Source organism: Maniola jurtina, chromosome 11, assembly GCF_905333055.1.
Source record: "Maniola jurtina chromosome 11, ilManJurt1.1, whole genome shotgun sequence".
In the NCBI taxonomy this organism is placed as follows: domain Eukaryota; kingdom Metazoa; phylum Arthropoda; class Insecta; order Lepidoptera; family Nymphalidae; genus Maniola; species Maniola jurtina.
Window position 1 is genome coordinate 12,880,686 of NC_060039.1, and position 11,971 is coordinate 12,892,656.

Below are 11,971 nucleotides of genomic sequence, written 5' to 3' on the forward strand. Positions count from 1 at the left end.
AGTTTGTTACAATTTTTCTTTGACCGCCCACAACGTGCATTTTGGCTTTATAATACCCCATACTGTATAAAACGCAGTGGATACTGATTACATATACTCTTTGATTGTAACGCATTGTTTCAGTCATAGATTAACCTGTAATACCTGGTTTCAGTCGGCCACAAAGTCGACGGTCAAATGGAGCTACTCACAAAAGAGAGGTAGGTAGGTAACTACTCGTAATTACTTGTATTGTTGAGCGATGGTTGATTGATCCTAACTTAAACTTCCGTAAACAATGTTACCCACGTCGGCTGAAGAGATTTGTATAATCTATACAAAAAAGATGCCCGTGCTTACTTATTGTAGTATTAGTCTGTGGTTAAAGTGACAGCGCAGCATATGACATTGGCAACTGTCAAATTGTCAACTGACAGTGAAGTGGTGAAATGACAGATCCAAAATTTTGGCGTCGATTTTGTATTGTTTACTTTTTAATAAATACGAACTATTTCTATTAATTATAAGTTAAATCACTGCTAGTAAATATGTTAAATGCCTTTTGTATACTAAAGTGAGTAAATGACCATAAAACAATCATGAATTTAGAGTTACTCGGTAAGTAAACAGGTTATTTTAACAATTACCTTTTTTTAAGTTTGGAACATTAAATTCTGATGTAGATTTCTTCATATTCTGTTAATTATTTTGTTTTTTCAGAATCTTTCGGCCAAAACTATCCAGAGGTATGTATAATTTATAATTTAAACAAAGATTTGTTTGCAAAGCTAGAATCAAGAAAATGAAGAGATCCTATTTTTAAGTTTCAAGCTCGAATAAGGCTCTCTGAGCTCACACTTGACATATTTCAATTATAAACAATGATAATATGACTATAATTATAATGTTAACAACTTGCAGGAATTTGATGGTGCATTAGACTCAATATCCTTGGCAGCAACATGTGCGTTCAACAGACGAGGCACACTATTAGCTGTGGGGTGTAATGACGGCAGGATATTTATATGGGACTTCCTCACCCGAGGCATAGCCAAGTCAATATCAGCACACGTCTACCCTGTATGTAGCCTGAGTTGGTCTAGGAACTGTAAAAAGGTTTGACTAATTTTGGTTAAAATTCTTAATATCTCCACAGTTGAGGCTGGAGATTTATGGTCATTTAAAAACTACCTATTAGTACATTGTCAATCTTAAATTCTAGATTTTGAAGTATATTGATCAATAATCTTTATAGCTGCTCTTTACATAGCAGTGTTTATATAACCCTACTCTCGCCTCATGTATATAGTATAGATTCACATTGACTTGTCTTTTTTCTTGGTAGAAAGTTTATTGCGGACTGCAAGAATACTATGATCACTTTGATTCATTAATTATGTGAATTGACTCTTACCATAATATGTAAGTTTGAGCTAGTTTATTGGTCAGTTAAAATACTGACAGACTGTATTAATACTAGGCCCCATAAGGCTATTAATATATGTACTTTTTTTTTTTTGCTTATTGGAAATTATGGTTTATTTGGAAATGTTTTAAATTTTCTAATATTTTTTTACCTATTTACTTAAATTTTTTAACATAGAGCTGTTACTATAAATTTTCCAGTTGTTATCAGCGTCAACAGACCACAATGTCTGTATATGGGATGTCCTTACTGGGGAGTGTGAGCAACGGTACAGGTTCCCAACACCAATACTAAGGGTACAGTTTGACCCAAGGAATGACAAACGATTCCTTGTATGCCCCATGAGACATGCAGCTTTACTGGTTGACACAGATGGTGACCATAAGATATTACCTATAGATGATGATGTAAGTAAATCCTCCTTCATCCTATTATTAGAGTTCCATACCTCAAAAGGAAAAATTGAACTCTTATAAAATCACTTTATTGGCGCTCTGTCTGTCAAGAAATTATTAAATTTCATAATCACCTAACTTCCTAAATATATCTAATCTATAGATTAAATAAATAGGTAGGTATTTATAGCACCAGTAAAAAAAATCAGCGAATTTGTGGTTAGATCGCAAAAAAAATATTAAATTGTGTTCACAACAAAATTAACTTACTAAATCACATATAGATGGCGCTGTTGTTATTGACTTGCAGTATTGCGCATAAAAATGTTAAAACATTTTATATGATGGTACGGAACCCTTCGTATGCGAGTCCGTTTTGCACTTGACCGGTTTTTATAGAAGTTCTTTTCTAAGGGTGACATAAACGTCATAGCGTCGTTCGACCGGCGCGGCGACCACGTGTACACGGGCAACGCGAAGGGCAAAATCCTCATCCTCGAGCCGCAGTCGCTGCGCGTCAAGGCGAGCTTCAAAATCACCGTCGGCACCTCCAGCACCACGGGGATCAAGAGCATAGAGTTCGCGAGACGCGGAGAGTGAGTTGTCAACGTCATAGCGTCGACACGTGTATAGTCCGCGTCACGCTGCAATGGCAATCGGGGTATGAGGCGGGGGACGCCCCGCACACCCGCACGTCATCCGTACTCACCCGCATCAGCTTGGTGCAGAGGCTCTGTGGGTGTGCGGGGCGTTCCCATTGCCAATTCAAGCTGTCGTGTACTATACACAACAGATCCTCATCTGCGAGCTGCAGTCACTGCGCGTCAAGGCGAGCTTCAAGATCGCCGTCGGCACCTCCAGCACCACGGGGATCAAGAGCATAGAGTTCGCGAGACGCGGAGAGTGAGTTGTCAACGTCATAGCGTCGACACGTGTATAGTCCGCGTCACGCTGCAATGGCAATCGGGGTATGAGGCGGGGGACGCCCCGCACACCCGCACGTCACCCGTACTCACCCGCATCAGCTTGGTGCAGAGGCTCTGTGGGTGTGCGGGGCGTTCCCATTGCCAATTCAAGCTGTCGTGTACTATACACAACAGATCCTCATCTGCGAGCTGCAGTCGCTGCGCGTCAAGGCGAGCTTCAAAATCACCGTCGGCACCTCCAGCAGCACGGGGATCAAGAGCATAGAGTTTGCGAGACGCGGAGAGTGAGTTGTCAGTCGTCAATGCCATAGCATCGTCTTGTCTATCTTACCCCTAGAGTGTTTATGTAAAGCGAGAAGCCAGGAGGTTGAATAACCGAAGCTAAATGAAGGGACTGTGGTGGGAGTAATTGTAGCTCATTTAAAAAGTCAGTTCTGTCTGTTTTGGTTTGGTCCGATCCAGTCTGTTCCAATCCAGCCAATTTTGTTTTGCTCCGACCCAGTGCTGTCCAGTCAATCAATATGTATAAGTCAATTATAATATGTAATAGCTAACACATTCAATTTATCTGCTTTATATGCGTTTTTGCTAAAATCAGTTAATCTAACGCTATAGACGCTTAGATGATGCCCGCAACTTTATTTCGTCAAATCAGTTAAACATATGAACCGCGAAAAGTTAGCAGACAGACCAACACTAGCATTTATAATAATTATTTTTAGTATTGATTAGGGGAGTGCTACAAAATATGCACTCATTATATTCGGTGCTGTATTAGTGAACTAAAATTTGCTTTATTAGGCGTACGATTAAATAAACCCGGTATAATATATGAATGATTTTGTTTTCCAGCTGCTTCCTTGTAAATACTTCAGATCGAGTAATAAGAGTGTATGACACAAACACGGTGGTGAAATGTGGAATCAACGGGGAGCCAGAGCCCATACAAAAGCTGCAGGATCTTGTCAACAAGTAAGATCATTTTGAGGTTTTATCCTCATTCGCAGCATTTAGATTTCAGAATATCAGTTGGTTGTGTTAATTGCAGCAACATTGACAACATTCTGTAACTGGATGGAGGTCTGATTTTGGCTTAACCTTTTTTTGTGCTTTGGTGAGCATGTTGAATCAAAATCTTACTCTTGTTAAGCCACAAGAGGAACGCTTCAGATCTGGGAGCAGCATCCTTGATGATGATGACTTAATTTTTTTCAATATAAATAACGAATATTTTAGAAAAAGTAATGTTGGACACGGCGCCACCATCAAACTACAAGTATGTGGTTGATTGCATACTATTTCGCTACCTTAGATTGTCAGCTTCACAGTTCCAATTTCATCTGTCATAGTGGGATCTAGAATGACTTACCTTCAACCTTCTCTTCATTTCTATTTTCAGTTCACTTCAGAAAGAGATCTAAGAGCGATTTCAGAGTTGCGCTTTTTTGCGCGTATAAAGCTTGCTTTTATATACGTGCGTCTTTTGTCATACGCATTTCGTTCGAGATACGCGATTGTTTATTAACGCGCGAGTCGCGAAATATCCCAAACCGTACTGCTAATGACTGAACCACTGGTATGAGGAACACGTTAGAATGAGTGTTTGGTTCATTGAATCGCGAAATGTAGTTCGCGTGTGCCAAAATGAGCGCAAACCACGCAGAGATCCCCGATCTGTGTTTCCTACCAATTACAATCCGGGTATCTTTAAAACAAGAGTGAATAGGCACCTTCTAGGTAAACGCGTCCCATCTTAGACCACATCATCACTTTACATCAGGTGTGATTGTGGTCAAGCGCTTGCCTATAGTGAATAAAAAAAAAAAAAAAGAGAAACCATAGTCTGTAACCACCCTAAAACACTTTATTTCGGTTGCCGCTAGGACAACATGGAAAAAGTGTTGTTTCTCCGGCGACGGCGAGTACATATGCGCGGGCTCGGCGCGACAGCACGCGCTCTACATCTGGGAGAAGTCCATCGGCAACCTGGTGAAGATCCTGCACGGCACCAAGGGGGAACTGCTCCTGGACGTGGTGTGGCACCCCATACGCCCCATCATAGCTAGCATCAGTGCTGGTAAGTGCCGAGGAGGACGATTAGAATCGAATAGGTTAGGAAAAGCGCTGATTTTCAGGGCTTGCAGTAGTCAAATACTGCAGCATCTTGCTGAGGCAAAGCCCTTTTAGCTCACAGACACAATAATAGTTTTAGTATTCTCTAGTTTTAAGTTTAATTAATATTTAAGTTTAAATGTATCTTAATTCTTATTCTTGTATTTTTTGTGATTGAGCTAAATAAACTTTTATTTATTATTTATTTATTTATTTAATAGAATCCGAAATAGGTCCGATTTCGGATTAAGAAGTTGGGAAAAAAGTTCTAAATCAGTAGTAAATCAATTCGACTAAAAGCACTTGTAAAAGTTTATTTGAATTTAAAAAAGTTTATCTTCTAAAATCGTATATTAGCTAGTTCATAAACGCGTTCCCAGAAATTCATCATAGACGCTCTTGGATTCGCGCGGAGTGTTAGATTCTCTCCAACGTCCAAGTAAACAGCGGATACTGCGTTGTACGTGGGCCAGACTACACCCAGCGACGCATCTGGTGTGGGGTTTCTGTAAATATAACAGTGAGAGTGATTGTAGGTATAATGGATTGTTCACCACGTTTGCTATGCCATTTATCTCAAATCTTCGTCAGATCTTTTCCTTTAAGTGAAGCTAAAACACGCGTTAATTTGATTAAATAAACTCTTGAGTTAGATAAAAGTAAAAAAATGTAAATAATCTTGTTTACCCAAATATTGCAAAGTTAGTGTACAGGTCACAGATTTTCTGTATCATTCTGTAGGATGTGGCACTCTTATTGAACGGGAGATTCAACACATTAGGGTTAAACACGTACAATGTATCTTCGTTGTGAGCAACTCCACTTAATCCATATCTCAAGCCAAGTTGGCTCAAAACATTGCGTTCAGACACACTCGAAAACTCAAACAAATATATATCACCGTTTCCTCTAACACTGGATAGACGCCTTGCATATCTAATTATGGGATAAATAAAAAAGTTGGTTGTATAGTTCACGAATATCGGTATTGTATTTAAAGATCTCAACGGCGACCCAGTGAAGTGTTGTCTGATAACATCTGCAAGTTGCAAGTGGAGCGTTGGTGTTGTTCGATAAAATATATCTATTGGCACTAAAACTTCTGGAAATCTGTCATAATTGGCGATGATGCTTGAGTTTTCAAGATAGGGTACAGCAAAAATACCTTCGTTTGAAGTGTATCCTAGCAACATATCAACCTCATTTCGTCCTTTCTCTAGTGAAGTGAGAGGTGGTTCTGTCAAAAATCTCTCTTGACCGAAATCTTTTTCCACGACTGGCACAGTATAATATATTTTCATTACAATCTGAATATAATCTTCTGCTGCAATAACAGATGAATTAGTGTAGAGCAGTTGTCGGACAGGCACAGTTTGGAGAAATTTGAGGAGCGCTGAAGTATTTGTAGCCTCAAAGCCAAGCTTTTTACCAAGTGCGAAGGCTCTTCGCCTCTGTTCGAATGCTGTGGAGTAATCACTAATTGGCACTCCACTCGTTCCTATGCCTCTACGAAACAGCCCTTTCGACATCGGTGACAGTGCGTGTAAAGTCATTGAAATACCGCCCACGCTTTGCCCAAAGATGGTCACCTGGTTCGGATCTCCACCGAAGTTTTTTATATTTCTTTGAACCCATCTTAAAGCAGCTACTTGGTCTTTCAATGCTGCATTTCCGGGTACTTCTGCAGTATCCAAGCACAAAAATCCGGGATTGTCCAGTCTATAATTAATCGTAACGATGACACTATTTCGATCAATTAGGAAATCTGCTCCGTAATAATCATCATTACCAGATCCGGATATATAACCACCTCCGTGGATAAAAAACATGACCGGCAAAGCAGAGCACGGTGGTAACGTTGGGGTGTAAACGTTTAGGAAAAGACAATCTTCGCTTCCAGGCGTGTACGTATTAGTGAGTGAGTCGAATTGAGGACACACACTGCCATGTGCTGTTGCTTTTCGTATTCCTCTCCAAGACCGTGCAGGTTGAGGTGCCTAAAATGTGTTACATGTGATTAGGATTACAATAAAGTAGGTTTTCGGCTCTAGCTGTATTTTGGGCTCTATAGGTTTGATTTTAAGCTTTAGCATAATAGGTATGTACCTAATTCTGACTATAGTGATTGAACACAAAAAAAAAACCGGCTAAGTGCGAGTCAGACTCGCGCACTGAGGGTTCCGTACTCGGGTATTTTTTCCAACATTTTGCACGATAACTCAAAAACTATTATGCATAAAAATAAATAAAAATCTGTTTTAGAATGTACAAGTAAAGCCTTTTCATATGATACTCCACTTGGTATAGTTATCTTACTTTGAAAATTGAAACACATTTTAATTTTTTTTAAGGATTTATTCCTGTACTTGTGCTATAAGACCTACCTACCTGCCAAATATCATGATTCTAGGTCAACGGGAAGTACCCTGTAGGTTGCTTGACAGACACGACGGACAGACAGACAAACAGACAACAAAGTGATCCTATAAGGGTTCCGTTTTTCCTTTTGAGGTACGGAACCCTAAAAATCATCTAAAACAGGTTCAGGGGTTTTAGAGTATGCATACTAATAAATAAATAAAACACCAAATCTATGTACGAGTACATGAAACAACAAACTGATTGCCTGGCATTTCAACATACAACTCATATTGCTGGGACCAAGCTTGAGATTGTTTATGTAGGATTATTTACAATATAGACCCTCACTGAAAAGGGATTTTCACAAATTCCACCGATAATTGAATTGGTCAACTAGAAGATTTGTAAAGATAAAATGGTTTAAATGCATACACTCCTTAATAGACAACCAAAATCATTTTTGCAAAATACAGTTAAAGAATATGGCCCGAGATCCCATAGTAATTTTTAGGTGCTTAATAAACCACTCGAAAATGAAAAATTAATCAAGTAATTTTTCACATTCAGTGTTTATCAAGCGTCTTCTCAAATTTCATACAGGCTATCACACTTCACACTATAATATTATAAAGGCGAAAGTTTGTGTGTATGTGTGTGTGTGTGTATGTTTGTTACTCCTTTACGCAAAAACTACTAGACGGATTTGGCTGAAATTTGGAATGGAGATAGATAATATCCTGGATTAGCACATAGGCTACTTTTTATCCCGGAAAATCAAAGATTTCCCACGGGTTTTCAAAAAACCTAAATCCACGCGGGCATCGGCTAAAGTTTCATATTAGTGGAGGTATTTTCTGATTGAACCTACATACCTAATTCACCTTACCTTAAATCTCCTGCTACCAGTAGGAGGTGATGCATATGGAATGGCTTTAAAACTGTAGAACAATGTTTTCCCAGTGATTGTCCGTTTTTGTTCGCCTTCCAACAACCCTTGCTGTACCCGCACTATCACAGCGGCTACATCTTGCTGAAATTTTATTTGAAATTAATGTTTTTGGCAATCCAAAATTGAATAATTTGAATATTTAAATGTAAAGATACTATCTACCCATATTATTGTTCCAAGTATGAATAAAACTGTTACATACATTCCGCTTGTCTTTACAAAAATGATTGTAGAAAAGTTGTTTTTACAGTATTAAATGCTGAAAATATACACGATATGATAAAGGTAGTCTTTGAGCTACGCGACCACGACGGCGAAACGCGATACTCGGGAGGCGACACTGCTTTGTATGAAAATGTACGGAGAGCATATTTCGAGATGAGCCAGGATGCGTGAAACTTAGCCTGAGATCTATAGAGCGCACTTTGACTTTGCTCACACTTAACACCATGCGTGTGTGATCAGGGCCTTAATAGTTAATACTAGTGTGTCAAGGCCTTAAGAAATGTGCGCATGCGCGAACCTGGCTAACTACTAACGCGAACTATTAAGGCTCTGATCACACACGCATATTTGTTAAGTGTGAGCCAAGTCAAAGTGCGCTCTATAGATCTCAGGCTAAGTTTCACGCATCCTGGCTCATCTCGAAATATTGTCTCCATACATTTTCATACAAAACAGTGTCGCCTCCCGATTATCGCGTTTCGCCGTCGTGGTCGCGTAGCTCAAAGTTTCCATCCTTGTTTTACGTTAGTACATATGTGTTGTTTTTATGCAATAACAAAGGTAATTAAGTTCATTAATCTCTTGAACCAAGGTTATTCAAAACAGTTGTTATTCAATTAATTATTATTATTATACCTATGTACTCATATTACCATATATGTACCTACTCGTTTTACTAAATGTATTATGTAGATGTTCCTCACGAAAACAGTATTATAATATTTTGAGAATGTGCATATTAGCTATATGTTATGATTTCTGGTCGATTTATTAAAATCATTTGCCTTTACTTTTTCAGTCCAAAGTCAGATTTCAGGTATTAAATCCAATACTGAACGTTTTCTATTTGAAAAAAAAAAATAACCGTGAGATGTCGTGTATTACCTGGAAGAAGCGAAACTGCTCCTTGATATGGGCAGCCTATATGCGGCTTTCGTTTCAATTTTTGTCATTCTTGCCCACGGGAACCTCTCAAACGAAGCTTATCGCTTCAAGTAGTTATTGATACCCAAATATCTTAAGTACAGCTTTACAACCGCCGCTGAGTGAAGAAATCTATGATTTTGTATGTATCTTCTTTATAACATACACTTAACACTTCCACTGAGCCAGCATACTTTTTGATTTTTCGGGATTAAAAATAGCCTATGTCCATCTCCGAGATGCAAGGTCTGTTCCAATTTTAATCAAACTCGATTATGATGGGCCGTGAAAACGTGACAAATACACACATTTACGCATTTATAATTCATATCCTTCAGCCTGTATGTGTTCACTGCTGGGCAAAGGCCTTTCCAAGAGCGCGCCACCAAACAGGGTCCTCCGCCTTCCTCATCCACCCGCTCCCCGCTACCTTCGTCAGGTCATCGGTCCAGCGGGCTGGAGGTCGTCCCACACTGCGCTTACCGGTTCGCGGTCTCCACTCCAGAACACGTCTACCCCGGCCATCGGCCTTTTATAATATTAGTATGGAATTGTTCGCAGGCGTCGTATCGATCTGGGCCCAGAACCAAGTGGAGAACTGGTCCGCATTCGCGCCGGACTTCAAGGAGTTGGACGAGAACGTGGAGTACGAGGAGCGAGAGAGTGAATTCGACGTCGAAGACGAGGACCGCTCCGTAGACCAGGCTGGCGAGAGCCGCGATGATGAGGAAGTTGAGGTATCGTTGTTTGAAATACGTTTCTTCTGAGAGTTCATGTTATAATAGTGAAGAGTGTGACAGTCTTCATACAGATACTAGGTGACGCTGCTCGAACTCGTACAAAGGGTTCTTTATCTAATATACGCTGCAAAGTAACTTAAAACACACTTAACTAGATATTATTATTGTTAGGTGGATGTAACGACGTGCGAGCCGGTGGCCGCGTTCTGCAGTTCTGATGAAGAAGGCGAAGACGAGAATATGCTCTCCTTCCTGCCCATCGCGCCTGAGATAGAGGACCCAGAGGTAAGCCAATTGTATAACGCGCCCCCTTAGAGAAACAAGAAGAGCGGCGTTAAATCATTCGCTTTCTATATCTATGTGGTGTGGTGTGATTGAGACAAAGTGATTATACATATCAGTGTAGTGTGGTGTGACTGAGACAAAATAAATAATCATATCTGTTTAGTGAGGTGTGATTGAGACAACATGATTAATCATATCTGTTTAGTAAGGTGTGATTGAGACAACATGATTAATCATATCTCTGTAGGTAGTGTGATGTGATTGAGACAAAATGATTAATCACATCTGTTTAGTGCGGTGTGATTGAGGAAAAATGATTAATCATTTTATCTTTGAGTATGTTATATTTGTTGTTCAGCCAAGTAAATCTATCTTAATCTTATCTTTCACCAATGTAAACAGGACGGTTGGGCGGCCACGCAAGAGACGGTCACCCCCAGCGAGACGCCCGAGGTGCTGGAACCGGCGGCCAAGCGGACCAAGAGCAAAACATACGACATCTCACTCAAAATCGCGCCTCCCGGTTAGTTTAGTTATTTTTAAAGTTTTTTGTTCCTCCATATTATATTTCCGAGGAGCAATCCTAGACTAAGGGGATATGATATGAAGCTACAATATCAATTGTCATCGTCAAATCCATTCTTCAGACCAACAGAGTTGTTCATATCCATACTAATATTATAAATGCGAAAGTGTGTCTGTCTGTCTGTCTGCTACGTTTTCACGGCCTAACCGCTGAACCGATTTTAATGAAATTTGGTACAGACTTGGGATACATCCCGGGGAAGGACATAGGCAACTTTTTATCCTGGAAAATCAAAGAGTTCCTACGGGATTTTAAAAAACCGAAATCCACGCGGGTGATGCCGCGGGCATCCTCTAGTATGGAATAAATTGCCATAGGATGTGGTTATGTCAAGCTGTTAACCAGTTCAGTTGTGGAAAAACATTTGGAAAACTCGAAGCACTTCTGATATAGACGCACCAGGGAAAGCCGTGTCTATTAGGTATATAATGACAGATTTATGTACATTTAACGTCCGTCTGAGTTTATTACGGGTTCTTCTCAGATCAGCGCGGGTGATTCGCTAATTCAGTGATCAACACTATAGTTCACGAGTTATGAAACTTGTAAAATACTAATATTATAAATGCGAAAGTTTGTCTGTCTGCTAGCTTTTCAACCCAACAGTTTAACAAATTTTGATGAAATTTAGCATAGAGTTAGCTTACATCCCGGAGGCGGACATAGGCTTTTGTTCCGGAAAATCAAACAGTACCCACGGGATTCCTAAAGACCCATCCGCTTAACCGAAATTTGGTACCGAAGTAGCTTGCGTCCCTGTAATTAACATAGGCTACTTTTTATCCCGGAAATTCAAACAGTTCCCACGGGATCTTTAGGAACCTAAATCCACACGGACGAAGTTGCGGGCATCCTCTAGTACTTAACATTTGACAGATGACGATTCAGTCTGGTCGAGTTACAATATTTGAACATGGTGTTTTCTTTCAGAACAAACGTTGCCATTTGGAGGCAAGAACAAGCAGGCGGCGGGGAATAAGAAAGTCGCCGGGAGACCTCGAAAATAAATTATGTAAACAATTTATCATGAGTTTCTATATTTTAAATCATATTTTTTATTAAT

The 11,971-nt window shown here is 39.8% G+C and overlaps 2 protein-coding genes across 2 annotated transcripts; one reads left to right on the top strand and one right to left on the bottom strand.

Moving 5' to 3' along the window:
- Window positions 1–423: 423 nt before the first annotated feature.
- LOC123869655 (retinoblastoma-binding protein 5 homolog) lies at window positions 424–11,932 on the top strand. The gene is made up of 11 exons (XM_045912644.1): window positions 424–597; window positions 700–725; window positions 901–1,095; window positions 1,606–1,812; window positions 2,215–2,396; window positions 3,579–3,698; window positions 4,610–4,803; window positions 9,859–10,034; window positions 10,209–10,322; window positions 10,725–10,845; window positions 11,839–11,932. The coding sequence occupies exons 1-11, from the start codon at window positions 579–581 to the stop codon at window positions 11,913–11,915; spliced, it is 1,431 nt and encodes a 476-aa protein (XP_045768600.1). The 5' UTR covers window positions 424–578; the 3' UTR covers window positions 11,916–11,932.
- On the bottom strand, window positions 5,179–8,448 carry LOC123869654 (juvenile hormone esterase-like). Its single transcript, XM_045912643.1, has 4 exons — window positions 8,311–8,448; window positions 8,086–8,229; window positions 5,526–6,835; window positions 5,179–5,344 (listed from the first exon to the last, which is right to left on the bottom strand). Exons 1-4 carry the CDS (start codon window positions 8,350–8,352, stop codon window positions 5,179–5,181), a joined length of 1,662 nt encoding a protein of 553 aa, XP_045768599.1. The 5' UTR covers window positions 8,353–8,448.
- Window positions 11,933–11,971: the final 39 nt, after the last annotated feature.